The 24,977-nt window shown below is 48.1% G+C and overlaps 1 protein-coding gene across 1 annotated transcript in view; it reads right to left on the bottom strand.

Moving 5' to 3' along the window:
- Window positions 1-1,724: 1,724 nt before the first annotated feature.
- RCSD1 (RCSD domain containing 1) overlaps window positions 1,725-24,977 on the bottom strand; it is a 37,665-nt gene continuing 14,412 nt past the window's right edge. The window contains exons 2-7 of the mRNA XM_009274563.2: window positions 11,760-11,867; window positions 9,127-9,216; window positions 7,710-7,781; window positions 6,173-6,376; window positions 4,656-5,304; window positions 1,725-3,798 (exon numbers count right to left, since the gene is read on the bottom strand). Of these exons, the coding sequence (XP_009272838.1) occupies window positions 4,669-5,304; window positions 6,173-6,376; window positions 7,710-7,781; window positions 9,127-9,216; window positions 11,760-11,867 (1,110 nt within the window). The 3' untranslated portion in view covers window positions 1,725-3,798; window positions 4,656-4,668. The remainder of the gene's footprint in view (window positions 3,799-4,655; window positions 5,305-6,172; window positions 6,377-7,709; window positions 7,782-9,126; window positions 9,217-11,759; window positions 11,868-24,977) is intronic.

Raw genomic sequence — 24,977 nt, 5'->3', positions numbered from 1 at the left:
GCGGGGGGAGCGACAGGCAGGCGGGCAGGGTCGTCCACCCTCCCTCTGTGTGGGTTTGGGTGTGTGGGATACGCACGTAAGTACGTATGCAAGTGTGTACGAATCCTCGTGGCAGCCCCACGTAAGTACGTATGCAAGTGTGTACGAATCCTCTCGTGGCAGCCCCCCAGGTGGGTGAGGTGAGGGTCTGTGGGGTGGCCCGGCCTGTTCGGAGGCAGCTGGTGGTTCCCTTCCAGCAAGTCGCCCGAGGAGCGGCCGCTGGGGCCCGCTGGAGACTGCAAGGGAAATGGCTTAACAAAGGGCCTTGGGCCTCCGAGAAAAGTGCCTCGGCGTCGGGAGTGTGTTACTCGGCTGCTGGGGCCCAGAGTTGCCGGCGGCGTTGCTTTGATTTCTGAACCCACTCCACCCTGCTGCTTTGTCTCCCACTCTGATGCGCTGTATCCTGCTAATGCCTCTTGTCACCCTCACGCTTAGTCCTCGTGTTTCTACACCTCCGTACTGGCCTCTTTTGCATCCCAGATCTTTCAAAAAACCCTATTCTTCCCATCACTAATTGCGCTCAGTCCTTATCCATCCAACAGTTTCTTGTGGCTCACACTACAGTTTAAACACAGTCCAATCAAAAAATAACCATAAAAACAAGATCTCAGCCAAACACAACTGCAACAGTCTCCTTGCTCTTGAGCTGCATTCCTTTCTCCACTTTATCTTTAATCTTGCTCTGTTTTTCCTCCTTCCCCCCCAGTTTAAGGGTCTTCTGGCCTGTAAGGTTTTTTACTTTTTTTTTAGTCTTTCAGGCACCATCCACACCTGAGGAACTGCATAAATTATATCAGATTTTTCTTGCTGAGGGCATTTTCCTGTTCGACCGTCAGTGTCCTTACACCAGATGTTACACACTCCTGCCTCAGGAATTTGACAGATACGTATGAATAGGCACCCCCACCCTATATACCAAGCCAAGCTGTGGTCTACATTTCAGTCAAAACTTTTTGACTCTGTACACCTCGTGGATACAAGACCACGCTGCCCGAGCCAATGTTTCCTGGTAGTATGGATGGGGCAGGGATACACGCCCACATGTATCCTCTGCTTTTGCAGTGTCACAATGCTAATACTGGCCAAAGAGTCTTTTCTAAAATTGCTCTCACTTGGCCTGCAGACGAGGCAAGGTTTGCGCGCCGCCTGAGCAAGCATCACCCCAAGAGGGATGCGTAGAGGCCTTCAGCTGAGAAACAGGCATCTTTTTTCCTGCAACTTGTAAAGCCATCAAGGATGAAGATGGTGATGCAACTTCTGGCACAGAAAGTCTCTAAACTGGTGATTGCCAGAAGCTGGGAAATCTCACAAGAAGGGTCACTGTGTCGCCTTGGTTTTTTATGCCTCCCCTGAACAAGGATGCTGTTGGAGAAATGGCACTAGGCTAGATGGCTTTGCTTTCTTCTGTTCCTAGATACCTGATACCTGCAGGGCTGGGGCAGGGACTGGGGCAGTCTCCAGTGTCACTGCTTGCCCCAAAGAACACCTTCCTTTGTGGATTAAGCACATTGGTTATTGCTGTTCCCCAAAAGTAAACAATGCCACAAATTAAATTAAAATTTAATGTTAAACTGATCCAATGGCAGTGGAAATCCTACCCCTGTTTTGCCTGCTGCTACCAGCTCTCTCCATCCTTCCTCAGGCTCCTTCATCTCCCCAGGAGGAAACACACGGATTTTGGTTTGCTTTGGTTTTATTCCACCATTTATTTCTTCTGTTTCTCCCTCGGATTTCCATTCCCTTGCTCGGGACACACATACTCATTCTCTAAACAGGCACACATATATCTATATATACAGTAAGGCACAATCATTCACATCCAGATGGGACACTCTGCTGAGAGAAGAAACAGGGTACAGCGAATGATTGCAGCCTGCCCTGGAATACAAGCTCTAACAGATTTAAATGGATTCAAAGGCAGCAATGCTCCACAACATGGCTCAAAAGGATGTGGGGGTCGTGTTTGCTAACAGGCCCGTGCTACGCAGGAGGGTCAACGCTGCTGGCTCTCAGCAAATGACGCCTCAGTGCTCTCATCTGGGAAAAAGAATGGCAGGGCACAGAGCCACTTCTTTCCTCGCAGTTTTAGAGCTGGTGAACAGAAAGGTGATATCCCTCAAAACCATCGGGTTTGTAACACTGCTGTGTTGCAGAGCCCCCTCAAGGATGGATGTGGGCTGTGTTGTGTAAAATGCTTGTGCCTGTCCAGAGAGACAGTGACAACCCAAGCCTCCGACTCTGCTCAGCTTAACGTTTGCTAGGAGGAGCTTTGTGATGGATGAAGAGGAGCTGTGTGGTTCTGCCCTTGATCTCTCTAGCTGCGCCTGTGTTGCTGGGTTCTAGGTGGCTGGCGGCAGGTTCAAGCACTGGCCCCTGACCATTCACACCGCCTAACAGCTAGCTGACTGCTTGGCTCAGCTTTTGGCAAGTCTGGCTCGCTGTCTCCAGTGAGCCCAGACTTGTCCACAGCTCCACGTCACGCTGTGGATGTAAGCTCTATGGCCTTGAGCCAGAGCAGCTTTTTATTCAGTATTGCAGATACAGCTTCAAGCACTACTGTCAGGAAACTGGTCAGGTGAGGGTCTGTTATCTGTCTTTCCATGAATAACTTATTTCTTACGGGCAACATTTACTCTCCAGATGTAAAAGCTTTTTTGGCTTAGCAACTGCTAGACCCATGACTTAACTAGTACCCCAAGAGTGAATGCAAATCTAGTACAATGCCTAAGTACTTAGGAGGGACTGGCTATCTGACCATCATCTACTCATATTCAGTCAGGCCATATGACTGGAAACTCGGCCATCTAAGACCTCTTCTTTGACCTACATAAAATTAATCAGCTGTTTCCAGTAAGCCAGGTTGCTTTCTATCATGACTGGCACTTGGTGGCCACACACTGAAAGTTTCAAAAGAGAATCAAAAGATTGGATAGGGTCTGGAAGTGAGAAAGACTGACGGACAGGTGGCCTTTCTAAACCTGGACTGGAGCCCAGAGCCAGATAAGAAAACTTGGTGCTTTTGCAGCACATCTTTTTCTGTGCATCAAATCTGTTGGTTGTTACTTTCCACCAGCACTAAAAAAAACCCCAGAGTTGAAGCACACAGAAAAATTGCCTACCACAGCCGGCTGTTTCACAGATCAGCCAGCTCGACCCCCACTTCAAAGGGATTTTATGCTTTATGAACGATGTCCTATGAGTTTTCCCTGTGTTCAGGGTTCACATTGTCTGCCATCCAGTATATGTGGAGAAAACATACTTTTTCCTACTGTTAAAACATTAGTTACTGAAATTTGAAACCCCAAATTATTTCAAAAGAAGCTACCAAAAAGGCACCATACATGTATGTATATAACTGATGAACTTCATCTAAGACCAATGCAGGAGAGAAGAAAAAGACATTTTGGAGCAGGATGAAGGAGTAGAGGGACCAGGAGTGGTGGTGGCTGCTGGCTCCAGGACAGCACGTATCAGGTCTCTCAGTCCCTGAAAATCACCGAGGAACATCAGCCAACACCTCAGTTTTGAACTCCGAAGCGATTGCAAGCCAGTCTCTTGTTCCGACTGTCCCAAAATATGATGGTACAAAGCAGAGAGCCAGCGAGCAGCCACTCAGCTCCGGGATGAGTCTAGACCTTGGGGGATATCCGTATTCTGCTCCTCTCCTGCCATGGAAGGTTTTCCAGTAGCTTCCACCTTGATTGGGTTAGATGGCTCCTATTCACATGTTAAGTCTCCTGTGCCCTGATTGGGTACGTCCTTTTGAGAGAGGAAAAGTAAGGAAATTATGAAAAGTGATCATGGGTCTAAGTAAATACAGTGCTGGGGAGTCTATGACCTGGGGGTACTTTGGTAGTTTCCATGCTAGGAGGCAAAGGCAACCTGCAGCCTGAGCACCAGCCTGCTTCCTTCAGTTGCTCCTTGCCAAAGCAAGGAGGCATTTGAAGAGGGGACAGGTGGTTGGGGTGGAATGAGATATTTCCTCAGGCATCTGTGGCTACGTTATCTGTGGTTAGAGAATATGTAAGAAGCTACATGGAACAAGCCCCACTTTAGCCAGTGGAAATCCTCTTTTATTTCAAGTGGCAGAGGCCCGTGTTTGCGTGCTTCCAGGGCTGATCATGAAACTGGTATGTGTGCAAACACTATTTTTGCTGGCAAAGCTAACAAGCTAAACACAGAGAGAGAGAGAATATATATGTATGCATGTATATATACATGTGCGCACATACACATATAAGTATGTGTATGTAAGGAAGCATATTGAGATAGTATATATGTGGTTACTGCTGGGGAAAAGTGCTTGTTCCTGCAAGTACTTTCAAATTGCTTCCAAAACAGCAATTGAGCAGCGTGCCTGGTGGGCAGAGCCTCTCCATTTTACTGAATACAGAATTGGCTTTGCTTCTTCTCCATCCTCTCTCTCTCTAACACCACCCAGGAGGGCTGGTTGTTTTAAATACCCTGCCTTGCAGCCTCTGCAGGCCTGAGATTTGATACTTTTGAGATGTGGGGAGCAGCAAAAATGTTGGTGTGTTCTGTCATAGTTGCCATTTTCATTAATAAGCAAAACCCTCTGGTATTTTAGGAGCCATCGTCATGCTGACCTATCTTACCTGTGTGTCACAGTTACGCTGTGCCCTGGTCCTGCGTGGCTGACATTGAAGGCTCGCTGGCAGTCTCTAAGCCCATTGCGTCCTGCAGCGGTTCAGGTGCCAGTGGTGTTTCTTCAGTGTCTGACGTTCTCCGTGCGTCTGTGCTCTCACTGGTCTCCTTTGCTTCAGCTTCAGCTTCTTCCTTCTGCTTGTCCCCCTTTTCCTGTTCACAGGCACTGCCTTGCTGCTCTTCTCCCTGCGGACCCTCGCACACCTTCTCCTCCTTGTTTCCAGAGGGAAGCGGGGGAGAGTTCTCCTCCCCTGTGGCACCACGACACACTTCCTCCTCCTTTGTATCCCCTGCGTTACTCTTGCAAGGAGTCATTTCCTCTGCCTGTTTTTCCCCTTTTTCTTCATCTTCTGATCTGCTGGATCCTCTCCTTGATGGGGGCTTCTCATCAGACCCTGTCTGTTTCTTTTGCTCTTTGCTCCCTGTTTCTTCCTCCTCTGTCTTGCCTTTGGGCCCAAACACCTCATCCTCATCTTCCTTGGCACCATTTTCTGGAGAGGAGGTGTTGACCCCTAAATCTTCCCCGTCTCCGTACTCAGACAGAGATCTTCGGAACCTCCTGGAGGGAGGCCTGCGCTTTATCGATCCCCGCGTCCGCACCTTGGAGGCAGGAAAAGCAGACATTGAAACAGACAAAGAGAGCAATACTGCAAAGCAGGAAAGCACAACAGAGGAAAATACCATGGGAAACTTGATTGCTATGCTGGTGGCTTCACTTTTCCTGCTCTGCTACTGAGAGGTAGGAAGACGAGGGCTCCTATCCCTGTGAGACTACTTTAGAGGACAAGCAGCTCCCTAGTATATGCCTCCTTTCCTTCTGTAAAGCTCGTGCTGGAGATCATTGTCCCAGTTTAAACTGTGGCTCCTTGTCCAAGTTAGACTCTAAACCCAAGGACGCTGCATTCATTATGCAGGTGCTGCTGACTCTGGATGTCTCAGCCTTTTCTACTCTTGGCAGTTTGGTGGTTGAGGAAGGAGTCTGCATTCCAGTTGATGATGGTGAATGCAGGTTACAGCTTCCCATTTAAGCGCTGTGCACTCTGTGGGACACCTGGCAAACTGTCGTGCTCTACGTGGCTCCCTAAACTGCACCTCAGCCGCCTTTGACATTTGCTGGCACATGGCACCACCTCCTCACAGTGCTCCCTGCCCAGGTACCAGCCACCCTGTTACTGCTGAGCTGAAGTGACTGCGTCCTGCCACTTCACCCCTTCCCTTTACCCATTTGGCCAGGAAGGCTGCTGGAGCTGCTTGACCATGAAGCTCCATGTGCAGGGGGGCAGAGACGAGACTCCACAGAGCTACACTGAAAGGCTGTTTCGAACCCAGTGCATAGATCTCCTCCCTTGGCTACAAATGTACACTGTTATGGCAGGACTGAGGGCTATGGCCTCCTCTTCCTCTTCATCCCCAAGTAATAAGCAAGCCTTATCCTGCTGTGATGGAGAAATCCTAGCACATACCCTACCTTATTATAGAATTGCAGCTGAGTGCCTTCTGGCGGTTGATCAAAGCTGACCGGCGTCTCATTCGCTTCACTGGGCTGGGACTGAATCCCTGGGCTGCTGGGCGTTGAGGGAGGGGTGCTGAACGGAGAAACCAGGGCTTTCAGTCCAGGGCTTTTGGGAGATGCTCCCGGCAGCAGAGCAGCTGGAGCAAAAGCCAGATTGGCCTGCAAAGAAAAATCCCCGTCACAGGCGTGCATGACACCGGCGTGTACTACTTGCGGTAACCACACGGAGGAACCCTTGCTCTTGCCACGGGAGCTGCCACATCTCTCAGCTGTCACAACCCACATACCTTCTGGTTATGGGTCTCTCCTGGTGACACTGTCAACAAACAAGTCCGGGCAGAGAAGTTATGACTGGACATTTGCCCTTCCCCAGCAGCTGGATCTCAGGACGTGTCCTTTTGTCATCCTGAGGCCTTTTGGGATTTTCCAGTGACCCAGCCAAGCCAGCACAGTCTACAGTGGCTGAGCCGGGAGAAAGTCTGAACAAGCAGCCAGCAATCACTTCGAGATTTAAACCATCCCTGTACGTACCCAAGCAGACCTCGGATTTTCAAGCCTGGTCTGCAGGTCTTCTGAATGATCTGTGCAGTCATGAGGAATGAGAAGACCATGGAAAGAAGCAAGCTTGTGATTAACTGTGGCAAAACACTTCCTGATGGCCTGTCACTAGGAAACTCTCGTAGGCAAACGTCCTTGGGTGCATTAAGAGGGACAGTGCTATGAATAGGCTTACGTTGTGTCAGGGCAGCCAGGAGGCATTGAGCTCTGGAGCCGCACATGCTGCCAGGAGAGGCAGCTGGCAGTGCAGGGCACTATGTCTACGGGCTATGGAGTGCTGAGCTGCCCTCGGCGGCATTAATCAGGTGCCGCGGAGAGATACAAAAAGGGCAAGAACCACTGGGTGTGTTTGTGCGTAACTGGGGAAATCAAGGTGAGGGAAGTGCAGAGCTTCTAGGCACGCACAGGGGAGTGCCAGAGCCTGGAGTGCACTCCCCACTGCCAGGATTGTAACTGCCTGCGCTCAAGGCCAGCTCCCCAGTAGGGTGCAGGTGACTCAGTTTGATTTAGACTGCTGCGAAGGAAGAGCTGGAAGAAGTCTCAGCCAGGGTTTCCCTCACTTTCTCTTGTGAGCTGCATTTAAACTGAGACTACTGCCCCTGCTCCCTACCTGAGCTGTCCTGCTGCCATGCCCATGCCCAGCCATGTATCCCGCAGATCCAAATGATCCTGACCCATGCACTGACCTGCCTACGGACATGCCCGAGGATCGCTGGACTGTTTCTGATGCTGGTTACCATTACCAGACCTGCTCTGTCTTCCTTGTTTGCCTGTTGTGGGACTGGGCCCTCGTCGGTGAGGCCACTACCCTGCTGTCACCCTTGGATGCTGGATCCCCTTCCCCTGCGGCTGCTCCACAAGGGAAGTAGCTATGACAAATGTCAATCAGTTTTTAATTTGCTGGGGCAGCCATGTGGGCTCTTCCAGGACCTACCTGCAGCTTTTCAATCATGGGGGAGCTTTTCACCTTGACCTTGGGAATGGGGCAAGCATTTGGAGACCGCTTCTGCAAAACAAAATGAAACGTGAAAAAGTCACAGTAAAGTAGGTGAAAAAGAGGAAATACAATGAAGGTAGAAAACTTGGAATAGATAAGCAGAAAGTGTTAGTAGGGGAGCAAATGAAGTGTCATACAGCTTCTTCACACAAACGTTTGCTTTCTTCTTTCCTGACCATATTCCCCTTTTGTTACCTAGCCATCCTAGGGTTCTACATACATGTATTCTTCCTCTGGGAGAAAAGGTGATTGTCTGCTTTCTGGCTGAAGTATCTGAGTTAGGTGATGTGTAATGGCTCTGCTGCTACATGGCCTTCACTAAGGTATCATGACACAGTTTCCCCTGGTATTATTTCAGGACCAGACAGATTAAAATTCTACCTCTTAAAGGGTACAAGCCTTAATGTTGGTAAAGGTTGTGAACTTTTTGTGATGGGACAGACTTTCTGCCACCACCTGACTAACAGAGTTAAAGGGTATCCAATTAGTATAGGCAGCAAAGGCCTAAGTGGCTGGAAAGGTAGAGCTATGAAAGGCTAAAAACAGGATGAGAAAGGGAGAGCATTGCTTTGAGAAGGCACATATTGCTGTTTTCAGGTCCAAAGGAAAAGGAAGGAATCTAAGATTTTAAAGCTTGTGCTTCTTTGGCATGGAGGCAGCAAGAGCCTGTAGCTGTCAGAAAAGAAGGACAAAGAACCACCCCCTTGTTAAGAGCAGGTGACAATGTGAGATTTGGTGGGTAGACCTCATATCCTGAAATACAGACGGACAGAAGTGACTGGAAAGGGCCTGAGCATAAACTTTAGTGAGTAGCAGGCAGCTTACTGGGACCTGCTCATTCAAGGGTGCTATATGGAGGACACCTCAAGACAATATTCTGTGGGTATTGCTGACAAAACCCCTCTTCACGCTGGATTAATTATTCCTTTTTCTGAAGAAGGAAAAATCTCAAGAGCAGAACTATTACGCCATTATACTCAAACCTCTAGAGTTCATCTGAAGGCAACAAACAGCATGGATGCTCCCTGTGCTAAGCGCTGTTCAAATCTAATAAATGCCAGCAGTTCGTGCTTTAAAATGCTTGAAAGGTGGTAACTGGGTGGATTCGTGAGTGCTCTAAGGTTAAAAACAAAAACAGTAGAAATGGGATGTGTATCCATGCTACAGGAGTGGGAAACAGCGTGGAGCTGACTCTGAGTCAGTATGTGTGTGTGAGCAGGGGAAGGTTTGATGCTGCATGCTTGACGTCTTTTGCTACACAGCCTGACCTCTCTGCTACCTCCAAGCTCGTGTCTCAGGAGAGAACAGGTTGCAGAGAGGAGAGGCCTTGTCCCCCTGTTAAATTGATACTCACTTGCTCACCATTGTCACTTGTCTCAGTTTTGTGGGAATACAATGGAAGGGAGCATGGTGGTTTCCTCCGAGTTGGCTTATGTGGTGGTACCTAAGAGAAGAAAACAATGAACTCAGCAGCAGGGAAATCAGTTTTTTTAAAAAAGGAACTGAAATTCAAGTACCAAAGGGCATGCTCTGTAAGTGACCTGCTTGGATGGCAGGGCTTAGCTTGCCTAAAGGAGTCATCCAAAGGCAGCACAAGATATTAGCATATGGGCATGTGGCCAGCATGCTAGGTGTGCTTGTAGCATCTTGAGCCCAATCCTAGTGTTGGAAAAATAGTCTGTATCTCTTTCCACAGCATGAACCACAACACTTCAGGCTTTGTGCAAAGGACACTCTTCTAAGCTGTGGAGGGTAGAGAAGCCTTCCCAGAAGCTTCATCTTCAAAGCATCCTGGTGGAAACCCCCTCACGCTGGAATAGCTTGTTATTGTTCTCTTTCCTGTCTTATTACCAGGATTTCCTTTTAATGAGTCTCAGCTGCCTACCTGGTTCGTGATTTTCCTATTTTGCATCTGATATATTTTAGGTGCAAAAAGGGGAATTCTGACTTTTTCAACATGCCCTACAGCCCCATTCGTTTCTCTAATGAAGAGCAGCAGCTCGCAGAGACAAGTCCTCAGCTGTAACCTTTAATTTGACTAAGAAACAGATTCTCCAGGGGAGAAGGAACAAGACAACTTAATGGCAGGAACACTGGTTCCTTCTGAATGTCCTCAGGCTCTCAGAAGTACGAGAGTGCTCACTAGGAAGGAAGAGATGCATAGCACAGCACCTATGGAGTTGCTCCTTCATAACTATTGCTCTGGTCTTGAAGCCAAGCTGTCTCTATTTTTATGCCAGGTTTGTAGTCTCCTGCCAAGCGCTTAACACGCTTTTTATGTGTTAACAGACAAAATAGTTGGATAATATTGTGGATCTTGGATAATATCCACAGTATAATATTGGGATAATTTTGTTACCTTCTAACAGGCAGGCATGTGAAAAGTTGGTTTACGGTGTCTTTGCCCTCTGTAGAGTTGGCTGTCTTGGAGGACCTGTCAACTTGATGTCACTTAACTTCTGGTGGTGCTGCACCCAGCCACGGCAATGCTGCGTCTCTAAGCAGCTGAGGGCAGCCCTGCCCTTATCCTTATGTCACACTAGGAAGCAATAATATCTTGTCTTATTGAAACCCCACCGTTTTGCAACCATGAAATGCTGCGCTGTGCCACAGTGAATGTATCAGAGGCTCCCTGGTTGATAGGTTCCCCTTTGCTGGCATGAGTCAAGCAAGGGTTAAAGACCATCCACTCAGCCATTAATCTGAAGCCAGCTTGAGAAAGCCGGTGGGGAAGTGACAGATGGCTTGGAGAGAAAAGACAGGAAACTTTGTCCTCCCCTGTCTCTAGAGAAAATGAGTTTCCCCCCACTGTGAGGCCCCTCCACACTGCCTTGGCCTGGGAGCAGCAGAGGTCTGCAGATAACACAGGAGAGGTCTGGGAACTTGCTGCCTTCTGAAGGGTGAGTGACTCAGTGCAATTAAATCCCATACCTTAACAGGAGGAAATGACTGTAATGGCACGGATGGAGTGGTGCACTGGTGACCAGAGGGAAAAAAAGAAGTGCTGGGGAAGAGATTGTCTATTCCCACCCTGGGGTCTGGCTATGGGAGTGCTAACCTCTGATAGACGGTGGCATGCCAGCCCTGCAGGACAGAGGTCACCATTGCATCCAGCCAAAGACAGGAGGGGTGACAGAGAGGATCCCCTTAGGCCCAGCCTGGGACATGCTGAAATCAGCTGAGCAGCAGAAGGAAGCAGTTCAGTTTTAAAGAGGCACCCACTGATTGGAGAGGGCCACCAGTAAACATTTATGCTTCTAAAAAAGTGCATAATGATACAGGGGGCTCTCCTAAAATGTCAACTTCTATCCATAAACACTCTGATTTTCCTTTCTTCCTAAGAGAGGTATTCTAGTGTTTTGCTTATCTGGTGAAAGATAGCTTGTGAGGTAATGCTTGGCATAGTGGGCTTTCAATAAAATAAAGTTTCAGCGTGATAGAGATACACACAGAGTCTGAAATGTCATTGGGAAGAGGTAAGAGGGCAAGTAAAGAGACAGCTTTCTCTCTCAGACCCATACAGAAGGAATTACCTGGAGGAAACTCTCCTTTTGTGAACAAGGTGCCGGTGACCTGCCACTGGCTTCTACGCTGCGTAATCTGTTGTTTGCTTTCTTTTTCCATGGCTCAATATTAGCTATTTCATTATTCATTGTTGTCCTCTGCCCACAAAAGCCAGCCCAGATAGTACATGCATTGCTGTCTGCTACTGTTAGGTGTATATGTGTACCCTACCAAGCTTTCCATTGTCTCAGTTACACTGTCTAGCTGTCCTGAGGTATGGCTCTACCAAGATACTTGTCCACAAGTCGGCAGTACATGGAAGATACTGACATAGCTTGCATTGCACTAGGAGACAAATCCTTTGCGAAGATTCAAAATCAAGGTGGATTCATGCTTAGATCACTGATGCTCTAACTTCTACAGGCAGAGGCGAGTGCCTCATTTCCCACTCGACTACCTGCTGGTGGCTGCAGAGCTCCTTACCTCTTTTCCAGTGATATTGGCTGCTTGCTCTTTGAATCTCCCTGCTAGCTGAGCCACTGAGGGTGATGCTGACTTGTCCACCTCTGAGTTGGTCTCTGCTGGCCTGTTCTGACAAATCCAGAACAACAAGTTATGAGCAAAGGCTGGGAAAAGCAAGCAGGCTAGAGAGAAGCCTGCATATGTGTTATAAAGTTCAAGAGTAAGCAGGGACTTAAAGCAGAGTTTCTCACATCTGGCATCAATCATCCAGTCTGAGAGCAAGAGGTTTGGGAAGACAGGACCTAGCAGCATTTTCAAATATCCCAGAAAACCAGTAATTCATGCAGAGCCTTTCAGCTCTAGCTGAAGAGCCTACACTCAGTATTTTTCACTGGAGGCAAACTAAGTATTTCAAGCCAAGTGTCTGTTCCCATCTTTTCCTCACAGTGAGCAGGTGGAGCGGGGCAATAAAGGATGTTCCCATACACCTTCTCAGCCCTCCCATCCCTTTTTTACTGCCCTGGTCACCAGCGCCCTTCCTTTTCCAGTCCATTCCCTGTCCTCGCAGCAAGCCAGCATCTGCTTGGGGATGTCCCTGTGCTGTTCTGCTTTTTTGGCAGTGCGGGTCAGGGGGAGGGAGGAAATACCAGAGGTGAGAGAAGCTTCCCCTCCCCTAGGTCGACCCCAGGCTGACAAGCAGGAGGCTTGTTGGCGGCTGGATAGCGCGGCTCTTCCCACAGCACACAGCCCTGGTGTCATCCCCCATTTACCTTGTTTTCTTTGCTATGTGTGTATCAGGCAATATGAGTAGAAAGCCTTGAAATCAAAGTTGATGAAAGGAAACCTTTGTTCTTCATCTCCAGCATCTGATGCCAGGGAAAACCGAACCAGAGGAACTGAGAACAACTAACCAACAATCCTTGTTTTGTTAGAGGTGGAGACCTCAAAACAACAAACCAGGCTACAAACCATCAGCAAGGAACCTCATACCTCCGCTCCCTGTACCACCACCATGAACGCATGACCAGCACCACACTTCTCACCCCTCTGCCTCAATACTCTTCTGCTTCTCAGTCAGAAAGTTTCCCCAAAGGCCGTTGCTAGAGGAATACATTTCTGTTTCTCCAAAGGCTCCAGCAGAGCCCTTCCTTCTCCCTTTACACTGCTGTGCCTGGGAGGGACCTGCTGTCTTGTTAACACAACCACTCCTTCAGCATCGCTGGAGGTGAAAGGCCCTCGAAACACCAATCTGGCCCACGTATGGACCATTTTCTTTGGGTCACCACACTACAGGGGCTGGAGAAATAGCTGTGGAAACTTGAAATCATATTAAAGAAGGAATTTCTTTAGACTCCTAGTTTCTAGATTAAAAACGAATCGAGGAGGTTACATTAGGGATCACTTCATCATCCACAGCTTGGAGCACTCTCTAGTCTGAAATACCCGCTAGAGAGCAGCATGGCTAAGGCCTGTTTGCATTGTGGAAAAGGGCCTTTCCCTTTCTCAGAGAGCTGTAAATAAATGCTCCCAATAAACTCTATATTCTTTCTTCCAGGCCCACAAGCCCCAGTAGATATCTGCCATTCCCTGTTTCCAGGATCCTGACTACATCTCCCCTGTTAAACTTCCCATACACTTCGGACCAGCTTTTCTGCATCCATCCACAAAAGCCATATCAAGCTGTCTCCTCTCAGTGAACTTCTAGCACCTTCCCCCCATCTTTTCAGCCTTCATTAGAGTAATTACAGGTGGGGGAAGTGGCAAATAAGGGGAACGAAAGAAACAGTGAGGTAAGCAGATCAGCAGGGCAACCTGCTGCACACAAAAAATGATGGCTGGGCTAAGTGGGGAGGGAGAGCAGTTCCCAGCTGCAGGCTGGCCCCCTGCCGTGAAGGGATAGCGGAACGGACACCTGAACTGAGGATTCAGTTGAGGCTGAGGAGCTGCAGGTGCTCAGTGTCTGTGGTGGAAGGGTTGCCTCCCTCATAATCCCTTTTTCTCCAAAAGCTTCTTTCACAGTCCTTTGCCTTTACCCAGAAAAGACACTGCACTTCCTCTTGGCCTCTTTGACCTCTTGTTTTGGGGTGCTTGTGTTTTTTCTTTCCTTTTTTTTTTTTAATTTTTTTTGAGTTGCAGTCTGAAAACAGAGCTCCCTTTCTTTGGATTTGATCAAAGCTGTGAGGCTGGAATGATTCCACACGTTTCTTGTTTTGCTGGTAGCAGGCATTGATTGCAACGCGGCTCTCGCCAGCGTGAAGCTCGCCGGCCGGGGCCCAGGAAGCAGTGAACATGCCATTCTAAGATTAGCACAAGTAGCCCACGGGCTGTGTCCTCCCGAAACTGCCAGCTGCAGACTCTCCGATTACGCTACGCATTTTGCAACAGGAAAAGTCCTTTTTCAGATCCTTTCTGGCAATTACACTGCCATCCTGTATCCAGCTTTTTCTACAGCTTATTTTTTTTTTCCCCAGCTGGTGTGCCAGGCTGTATGTCTTCTAGTCGAGGGAAAACACCGTACTGGGGCACTCGGATGCAAAAAGTTCCCTTCCTTGCGCTGCAAGGAGAACACCGTCCCCCTGACTTCCAGGGGCTGGACTGGCAGTCTCCTTCCCACTGGGAGGAAGGTGGGAAGCCTCACTTTCTCACTCTCACCCCAGAGTATGTACCAGCCCTCAGCCTCTTCCATGACTAAGACACTCATCTGCTCCTCTCACCCAAGAGCTCAGTGTTGGCTCTCTCCTGCCCCATGATATTAACACAACCTCTCCCATTCCTGGTCATTTTTCCTGTCTCAGTGACATAGCCCACCACTTTTATGAATGATGAAGAGAAGCAGCTCTGCTCTTTTTTGGCAAAAAAGGTGAAATTACTCAGATGTTAATTTTGTGCTCTTTGCAGCCAACTGCTGACTCTTTTCCTTTTCAGAAGAGGAGCGTCGTCAGCCTGCATGGGCTAAAACCAGCAAGCTAAGGTGAAAGACTTACTGCACCAGTAATTTGGTGACTGCTACTCTGAGGTCTTTTACTGTTCAGTAAAAATAAGTGTCTAAGCATTGCATATTCTGAAAAATGTCAGACAGAGCAGCAAAACAGGAATTGAATTATACCATCGATGTAAGCATGGCACTGTCTGCAGAAGAGGAAGTGCAACTAGCAAGTTCTCTGTAAGGGGTTTCATTTTCCTCTTCCAAATACATTTATAAAATTGAGTAAATTTGAAAATGGTTTTCAACCCCATCTTTCTTCATCTGCTTTTAAAACTGAACCTGGTCCCTTTGGCAGCACTGGAGAAGAACAATCCCAACTTCACTGGTGATTTAATGTGCCAGAAAATGCAAAGGCTAGTAAGGCTGCCTGATGTGGGAGTAATAATGTCTCACAGAGGGGGCCCCTCAGGACAGCAATGTCATTACCTGAATCAATGACATTTGCCAGTTCTCCTGCTAGAGCCTGTGGACCCACCGTGGGCACCAGGTGAGAGAAGGCGCATATTAAAGGCCCACAGAAAAGAGGTAAAGAGATTGAAGAGTTTCTCTGTGCATCCCGTTTGGGTACCCACAAAGAGCTTTTCTTAAAGCTCATGGATTTAAGCTACAGGTGGGGAGTGTCACTGCAGACAAGTTTCTTATGGAATCAAAATTGCAAAGACTCCTGGGGAAAACTGGAAAGCCAGAGGTGGCTTTGGGGATGAATTTGAATGTCCTGCTGCGACTGGTACAAAACTGGCTCCAGCAGCCCTCAGCTAGCAGTTTTGGTCATGACCCACCCCCTTGCAATTGAAAACTATCGTGACTCCATCTCACAGGATTGGTATCCCACCAGTTTTCTCACTGTCCATAATATGCTACTGGAAATGCTAGTTTGAAAGGGTACCAGTGGGGGTCAGAAGCAGATACTGAAGGAGAAGTTCAGGTTTGGATTTCTGCACCTGGTTTGGCTGATGGAAAGAGCAAAGGTTTATTAGCTGCCATATACAGCGGAGTGTTTTGGCTTAAGCAGCACTTAAATACCAGCTGAATAATAGCAGAGATTTGTACTGCCCTACTCTCCTTCTCTCCCCTATGAATCCTCTGACTCGTCTGCTTTTGCAGGTAGGATATTTTGGCCAGACGGAGCACCTTTCATCCGAGATGCAAGCCCTCCACAGCACCTTGCAAGGCTGGAGTATTCGGCGGTTATGAAATCAGTGACGGTTACACAATTTTTGGTACTGGTTCTGTGCACTTTCCACCCCCAATCTCACACAGCTGCATCTAGACGTGGTTTTGAGGCCAGTCCCTGACCTCCACATCCCTCCCTTGCTTCTAAAGAACTTTGTAGGAACGATTCCCTGCAGCCTGTTCTCACACCAGTCCATCATGCTGGCCACCTTCCCATACCCTGCGCTCGCACAAGCTCTGCAAAGCTCCCCCGTGACTGTCATGGAGTTTTTTGTTGCTGCACATACAATCTACCTCAGCAAAAGCAAATACGGCAAAAATAATGACAAATATATTATGTCAGAGGCAGACACAATAAGCCATCTGAGGCTCAGGGCTAGTGTCTTGATTACACAAACAGGATCCAGAAATAGTGATCCTCAGCACCCAGCTCTCAACACTGCACCACAAGAAGGCAGTTGTCAGTATGCTGGATGAAAACAAGAGAGGGTCGGTGCTTTTGGGGTGCAGTTTCATAAGGTCCTGGTTTTGGCAGAAAGACAGCTTATGTTCCCAACTGCTCATTCTCCCTTGACCTTTCCTTCCCCCCTTCCCCCCTCCCTTGCACCAGTGTGAGTTTGTGGGGCTGTGCTGTAAACTAGATCACTGAAATGATCTGGGCTAAAAATACATCCCTTAACTCTTTACAAGGTTATTTTTAACCCAGATCATTTCAGCAATCGAGTTCACAGCACAGCCCAACAAGCACTTGCACTGCCGTAGTGGGAGGGGATGGAGGGATGGCAGGAGCAGACTGCAGCACAGGGGTGAGGACTTCCCTTTAACTGCTCCGGCCAGAGGCTGAGGAAATTGCATCCTTATGTGTCCTCCCGTTCAGAGGGCTGATATGACAGAAAAATCATATTTCTGCATGCCTGCTGGAAAAGGCTGTTCTGGTCTGTGGCACTGGTATTTCACCTTGCAATCTGTTGCCTCCCACCTGAGATGCAGCTGAGAGCAGGCTGTGAACGCAGGGAGCGCCTGTGAGCCATCACGGGGAGCACGTTACCAGCAGCCGAGTGAATCGGAAGAAGTTTCCGTTAAGCACCCACAAAAGCCCCACAAATACTGTGTCAGATATCTCCAGAAGCCTCACTTCAAACAGCAGCAGCCTCACGGGTGGCTGGGGAGCGGGTTTTCCTCACTGCATGGCAGAGGCAAAGCTCTGCACCTGTAGGACCTGCTCAGCTAAGGAAGGGATGGGGGACACATCTGTGGGGAGGAAACTACTTAAGTCAAAATAAACCATCGTCACACTCTGCCTGGAGACCAGCAAGAAACTCTGTGAAGCAGTCGTGTGGTTTCCTTTGAAATTAAAGCGTCAATCCTCACCAAGGCACTGGATTTCAGGAGGGAACGGAGCCTCTTGCAGACCCCCTCTTCCCTGCCTGGCTCAGCCCTCCGAAGGCAAATGACATGCTCTCTGTGCAAAGCCTCCCCAGACGTGACACCTACCCTTCTCATTTTTCAGTAAGGTAGCTGCAGGATTTGAGGAGCCAGCGGTCATAGGCCTTGTTTGCATGGGAAAGCTTATACCACGTACAGTGGGGTAACTCTCTCAGCTTGTGTGGGGAGCAGTACAGCCTTGATCTGAGAGAGGTGCCTGTTTTTCTGCCTAAGTGAACTCATTCACAATCAGCTTGGCTGAAAAGAGCCGTTCTCAAACTTCTCAAGTACCCGTTTCTGACACAGAAAGCAGAATTTCGGGAATGACACATTAAGCTGTAGCAGGGAACATGCCTCCTTGCAGGGCTCCCCACGGGCTGGAGGGGGGTCAATGTCTCCTACCCCTGCAGTGAGGTGCTGTAGCCTCTCTCCTGAAAAGACTCCCCTGCAGAGATGGGGTTTGATGAACTGGAGGTGTCATCTCCAGCTTGCAGATCAAGCAAGGGAGAAGTGATGACAGTACTAGCTCCTCCCATACTGCCCCACCAATTTGGGGTGACCATTTCCATAGGCAAGAGCTAATCCCTTCTCCTTGCCCGTATTCTATTCGACTGCTGAGGCCAGCTGGAGGCAAAAGGCCGCTGAATATTCACACGGTACATCATTTAAGGTACAGTTCCTGTCTATCTGGAGAGGACATGAATTTACACTCTGGAGAATGCATCATGAATGCATCTCATTACCAGCCAAACACACCTGCGTGTCAGACCAGTCCTACCTTTTTAAAGGCCACAATAATACTCAGTAACGATGCAAAACATAATAGTAATGTGTCTGCATGAATTGAAGTAATAAAATCTTTCCTTCAGTTAGAAGTATCTTTAGTACCTGTTCTGAAGGCAAGTGTCCAAAGAGGACAATCCACCAAACTATCCTTTTCTACCCCTAGGTTCATCTATTGTTCAAGGAAGATAATCTAAAGAAACCTGGAATGGGTCCCTGGGTGTGGGTCTTAGCCGAGAATAGCACAGAACTGACAAGTTTAGGTTCACCTGGGCAAATCTGCCACTCCTTTTGTCTTGTTCAATGGCAGGAAATAGGTAACTGAATTTTCATTTTCAACCTCTTCTTACAGGCACCAGTTATCTTGGCTCTCACATTTTAAGTGCAGATAGGGTTAGATGGGCAGCTCGTAAGGAACTCCTCTTTAAATGACCTAAAAAAAGCTCAAGAATAGCTTTTAATTAGGATTGGACCCAAGTTACCGATGGAAAAATCTCTCTAATATGTAGTTTGTAGTTTCATTCAAAGCCATCTCTCTGCACCTGCCATTTAGATTCATCTCGGTTTGCACCCTCCTGCTAACATAACCTGAACCAATTTGTTTATCTGCGTCCATGTGAGTACATCAGTGGCATCAGGATCATATTGAAAGGGGAACATTGTTTGGACTGGGAAGGGAGAGGTATGTTAGCAGGGTAGGTTTAAAACACAAACTCCCCCAAAGGAGCAAACTGAAAGGCAAGAGGCTGGGAAAATACCTGAATCACAGTGTTGAGGAACTGGGCAGCAAAAATCAGGAGAGGCTGCTACCCACAATCTGAGCCTGCTCGTTCTCCTCGTGATGCACGAAAGCATCAATGCAGCTGAGCAGAGATTGCCCAGGAAGTGGGTGGGCTCACACTCGCCTTGGCCCATTTTTTACATCCCTAGAAGGAAATCTCATGATGCTTGTTCTGACTGGAGCTCAGCAGCACGCTGGGCCCCTGGCTCAAGAAGCAACACATCCCAAGATGTAAGCCCTGAATAAACAAACCTCTTCTTGCTACACTGACCCCTCTCCGTCCCAGCGAAGCATCCTTCTTCACAAATCATTCTCACTGGAGACCTTCCAGCTCTCTGTTTCAGGAGGGATTTATGTGGTTTATTTATTCACTTGGCCTCTTATCTGGCAATGAAGCTGCTCCTTGTCTGGTTGTGGTAGATTTTAATTATTGGCAGAAGCCCCAGCTAGAAGCGGCTGCAGCTGTGGCTCTGTGATACCTTATAGCCAGTCCTGTCCATCATTGTGTCAGCGTAGCCCGTAGCACCCTGGGATGCAAGGCCAAGGCTCCCACCTGCATTTCCTACCACTTGCTATAGAACAGGAGTGATAATTACTGTGCTGTGCTCCACCAGAGCAAAAGCTACCGTGTGAGCCACTTCTGCAGCTTCCTCTGGTGGGGCTAGGCTAGCTCTGCGAACTTTGTGTATCAGAGCTTTATCGCAGTTAGTTTCCAGGAGAGGACAAGACCAGAATACCTTGCAGATCTTTCAGGTGTATCCTAAATGCTAGAAAAGAAATAATATTTTTCTACTTCTCTCTTTCTGTTGTGTTTTCTTTGATCAACCTTTACCAGAAGCTAAACACCTCCATTTCACATCCCAGATGAGAATTTTGTGAGCTTTAAGAATGGCAGCGTGCACAGAGTCCTCATCCGTTTCCTCCAAGCTGCCATCAGATGGCTGGGCAAAGAGGAATAATCGGCCTCAAACTGCCATGGGTCCCCCACTGCCAGGATGCAGGAGTGAAACACAACAGAAAGCTGAGCAAAGAAAGTAAGATTTCCATCTGAAAGATTCAAAGAGAATTCTGGGGCTGATACCAGGACATACCATCCGCTGTGAAAGAGTGTAAGGGTATGTTGAGGTGTGTAATGATAATCCCAGCACGCTCTGCAAAATCCTTGGCTGTTGTTTGCCTGGACTGGCATTTTAAAGGTCATGCAAACAGGTTTCTAGTTTGACTTCCAGTGAAAGGAATTAATGGTAAGCCTCTGTCTGTCTCACATGAGAAAGTGCACAACTGTGCAGAACCCTTGCACTTCCCAGATAAAGCTTTTTCTACATCAAGGTCAAGCCTCAGCCAGTGCAGAGTGGCCTCCACGTCTGGTTGATGTCACATGCAACAGATTCAATCTTCAATCTTGCAGCTCCAGGGAAAGCAATATGCAGCCTGTGGGAATATATTGTGAATGCTGGAGTTTGGGCTCCAGATTTCTGAACACTCTGTGATAACTACGGGACCTCAGATTAGGTTTGGGACCAGACTGAGCTCCTGGGCCCTGAAGATGGGCTTAAGACTCCTTTGACTCAGGCACACATCTCTTCTGTACGTATCTCTTTGTAGCTGTAGATTCTGGTTTCCTTCAGACAAGGGAGTGCTCACTAATTGAGAAATGTCAAAAAAAAGTTGAAAAATACTAGACACGGAAGTTTTGGAGACGGGCAGGAGGACATCAGGACTCCTGATTACACATGCTGCCTTCAAGGCAGTCAGTGCTGTTAGAGCCCAGTGATCTCTAGCAGCTTTCTTCAGTTCTAGTCTTAATGAAAACAGGCGTTCTCACAGCAGCCCTAACAAAGATTTGACTAGAACTACCGAAATGCACATTGCAGGAAGACAGGTGTCAGGCCTCCTCTTAAACTCTTTCTTTCTGTAACATTTTCAGTGGAGAGAAAGCTTCTTGCCTGAGTGTAAATCACTGCCGGCCTGTCTCTTGAAGTCTGCAAATAAGTTAGCCAAAAGAACAATTCTGAGAAGTACCACATCCCTCCTGAGAGAGGTACCCAGGTCAACACTTATCCCACCACAGATGAATGAACATAGGATGAGTGTGTGTCTGAACTCAACTGCAAGGCTATTGCATAGCTATAATGAGGGTGATGAAGAGGAAGGAGCTCTGACTATAACACGGGATCAGAATAGTATGAGGAATGCGGACTTCAACGGAGGGTTGCATGTTTGTTTGTTTTTAGGAGAAAGGGCAGGAAAATCCTACTTTACATAAAATATGTAACATTTCCCTGTGTTTGGAAAGAGTTTGCTTTAGGGCAACATTTTTCTCAAGACTTGCAGTGGTCTGGTCTTGATTTTCTCCTTCTGAGAGATCCCTTGTGAACTGCTGCCATCTTGGTACTCGGGGTCAAACACTGCCCAAAGAGTAATGTGAGGATATTCCAGTGCAGCAACGATGAGCAGCTTTCATCCAGAAGATAGCAAGCAGCTCCCAAATACAGTGCAGTAATTTCAAAACTACAGAGACTCAGATCTGCCAAATTTAAAGGCTCACAAAAGCAACATTTGGGAATTGGGTGGAGGTGGGAGATATCATGTAGCCAGAAACTAGTAAAGGGACAAATCCTTTACAAAGGAAGGGGCACTGCGTTGAACTTGTGTGCTATACTGTAAATAAATGGTTCATATACTCCCCTCCCCCCCTTGCCTGCTAAAAGTAGAGGGGAAACTCCTGCTGGTTTTCCTTCTTTCAGTGGTTCGAGCTACCCATGCCAATGTGTAAAAGGGCCTGGATAGTTAGCACAGTGGTTGGAGTGAGGCTTTTCTCAAGAAAGCGTTGCTGCCTGTTTGGATCAGAAGCTTGCTCAGGGTCTTTCTCTGGTACTTCCCTCCAAGTAACCTCGGGACTGCCTAGAGCTCCTGAACATCAAGGCAAATGGTTATCGTGAGTAAAAAACCACCCTAATCGTGCTGGGCAACAGGGACCACTGGGTGGTGGCTGGAGTTCGGTGGTGTGGTTCAAGAGTTCATTGTAAGTGCAGGTGTGTCTCCATTGCCCGCAGCGATGCTGTGGGTGCCTCTGTCAGTAGAGCCAGCCAGTGCTGGGCAGGGGGAGACAGGCAGCAGAGAGCAGCCAGTGCCAGACATGCAGGTGAGGAGCTGTGTCCTTCACAACAGAATTATAGGAAACATCTGTAGACATCAGGAAATTAGAAGGGGTGAATACACTATCTACTTTCTGTTTCAGAGAGTAACTACAATGAAAATAAAATGAGATAATCGTTACTTTAACCTCCCCTCCGAGAACTCCCTCCCTTTGCTGTTGACGCATTTCTGCTAGCAAAGTGGGTGCGATGCTAATGTTACATAGCATTGTTTTTCATGATGGATGGTCGGTACCAATGCCAGCTTTCTCCACATCTTCCAAAAGGCACCTCTTCTCAGCAGAGTAACTGCATAAAGTCTCAGTTTAACTTGATGAGGTGGGACTGCTGCTGCTGTCCTCACAGCCTCCTGGGCCCAAAGTGGAGAAAGCAGCCTCCTGTTTGCCTCCGTGGAGTTCATTAGTAACATGTCCTAACATCAACAGTCCGGGCTGGAAAGGCCCTTATATAGGAAGGGTATGCCAGCCACCTCGCACTAGTCTTTGGCTGGTGTTGAAAATTTTTGAGGCTGGATTTATGGCAAGTTGTTCTTTTCTTCATGCCATGGTATGTAGCTCTCAGGAGTGCCTGGCCTGTGCTTGCTAAGCACTGTCTGGTGAGATTAGCAAAACCAGCAAATATCACTGTGAAAGGTACAAGTGAGATTTTGAGTCTCCCTTTTAGTAATGACAATATTTGGCAATTGCCTAGTGCCTACACATTCCCAACACTGCATGGGCCGATTCATTACAGCAGCATTACCTCAAACCTTCACGGTTAGGAGCCTCTGCTGAGAGGGCAGTGTATGGGCTTGTGCATTTTAACACATATGTAGCCACTGCTACATACCCCACAGAATTGGTCCCGTGGGAAGCCAGGGTTTTATCTGTCAGGAGAGCACTCAGATCACCAGGCAGGTGCGTGAGCTCCCCTCTGCCCCAGGGAACCTTGAATTCTTTGCTACGTGTTGGCATGGCTTTAACAGGCAAGCTGGCAAGTGCTCGCCCTAGCCTTGCCCTAAGCACCGGATTAAAAATCATCTCTTGCTAGACAGACCAAAGAGTTTGAAGCCCACACCCCCTGAGAACAGAACAGAGCCCAGGCCGTCCGCTTCCTGAGCAAGTGTCTTATCACGTCTGTCAAAGGCTGCCAAGAATGGCTTGATCAAGCGCCATCGTTACCAAAAGAGGCAGCGAACTGCAGCACCTGGTCTCTGCCGGGCAGTGTGCCTGTGCAGGGCCAGCACATATGTAACCTCAGCCTGTCCCCTATGGAGACGCGAGCAGCTCTTGGCTCTGCTGTGCCCTGTGCAGGATAAGGCATCTAGCTGTTCAGCCACGACTTGCGGCTCAGGGAAGGAGATAGCAGACCCTTTAAAATGTAAATAAATTATTTTCTGTGTATGTATAGTGTTTTGGGAATCCTTGACTGAGGTGATTGCAGAAACCTCCAGCAACACATGGGTATCATTGTTTCCTTTGCTGTGAGAAGTGCTTTTTGTGAGATGCCTGATCCTGTTTGCTTGTGTTCACCATGCTCAGAGTATTCTCTAGGGAGAGGAGCGGAGAGGAGAGATGAGGGTGTGGGGCAGGGGGAATGTAACAGGGAAATGCTTAATTTCTAATGCCAGCTTGGTCTGGGCAGCAGACCACCCATGGACACGTCAGGCGGGGCAATCCCAGGCTTGTGCAGAAGCAGCATCCTGGGCACTGGTTGAATTTTAATGTCGAGCAGGCAGATGCCTAGTGAGGTGAAGGAACCAGCAGAGTCAGCCAATGGTTGCAAGGGGCTTTTCCAGGCTGAAGATGCGGATTGCAGTGTTTCAGTTCTGCATTAGTCCTGTAGTTGATCTAGGACACAATAACTTGCCCTCAGCTACTCAAAATCCAGGACAGAATTTTAGTCCAGGGCTTCACAAGCTCCACTTTGACACTTGGTCCTCCATGGCACACTGGTTCTCCACAACACACGTGTCTGAGGATAGCTACACTGCGATGCAGAGCAGCCCAAGGAAACCTGTAGTAAGGGATCTGAGCCCCACAGTCACAGTGTTGCACTTCTCATGATGGCATCAAACTTGATGCATTCGTTCAGTGCTGTCCTCACACCAAAGGGATCATTAGCCCAGTCACAGCTCTGCATGAACACACACCCAGACCAGGTATCTGCATTTCACCTCTGTATCCGTGAGAAGTAGCCATCTGGATTTTGTGTGGTACAGGGTACTTTGGGCACATATTAACTGAGATGACCTGTTGCCACAAAACTCTTCCTAAGGAAGTCCTAAGGAAGTCCAGCACCCGCGAAGGACTGATTCCCTCCAAGTGAACTATCTTTTTAATGAGATTTCAGTCTGGTTTCTAAAGATTTTTAAAAATTTGAAATATCCAGCATGCTTATAAGGGTGTCTTAAAGAAGCTTTGCTAGTGAGACAACAGATTTCACATCTCAGTCACATGCATCCCCTGTTTGCTCAGCTCACCCTTCCTGCCTGCAGCTGCAGGGCTGTACCCTAACCATTGTCTATGCACAGTAATCTGTGTAGGCTCAGCAAGCAGGGTCAGCTGATGGTTTCCCTAGGCCACTAAGTCAACAACACAAGAGGAAGGAGAAGCTCAAAGATCATAGAATCATAGAATCATTAAGGTTGGAAAAGACCTCTAAGATCATCGAGTCCCACCGTTGACCCAACACCACCATGCCCACTAAACCATGTCCCTAAGCGCCGCATCTACACGTCTTTTAAATACCTCCAGGGATGGTGACTCAACCACTTCCCTGGGCAGCCTGGTCCAATGTTTAACCACTCTTTCAGGAAAGACATTTTTCCTTACATCCAATCTAAACCTCCCCTGGCGCAACTTGAGGCCATTTCCTCTCGTCCTATCGCTAGTTACTTGGGAGAAGAGACCGACACCCACCTCGCTACAACCTCCTTTCAGGTAGCTGTAGAG

This window comes from Aptenodytes forsteri, unplaced genomic scaffold, assembly GCF_000699145.1.
Source record: "Aptenodytes forsteri isolate BGI_AS27 unplaced genomic scaffold, ASM69914v1 Scaffold287, whole genome shotgun sequence".
Lineage (NCBI taxonomy): Eukaryota > Metazoa > Chordata > Aves > Sphenisciformes > Spheniscidae > Aptenodytes > Aptenodytes forsteri.
This window is presented reverse-complemented; position numbering and strand designations above follow the sequence as displayed.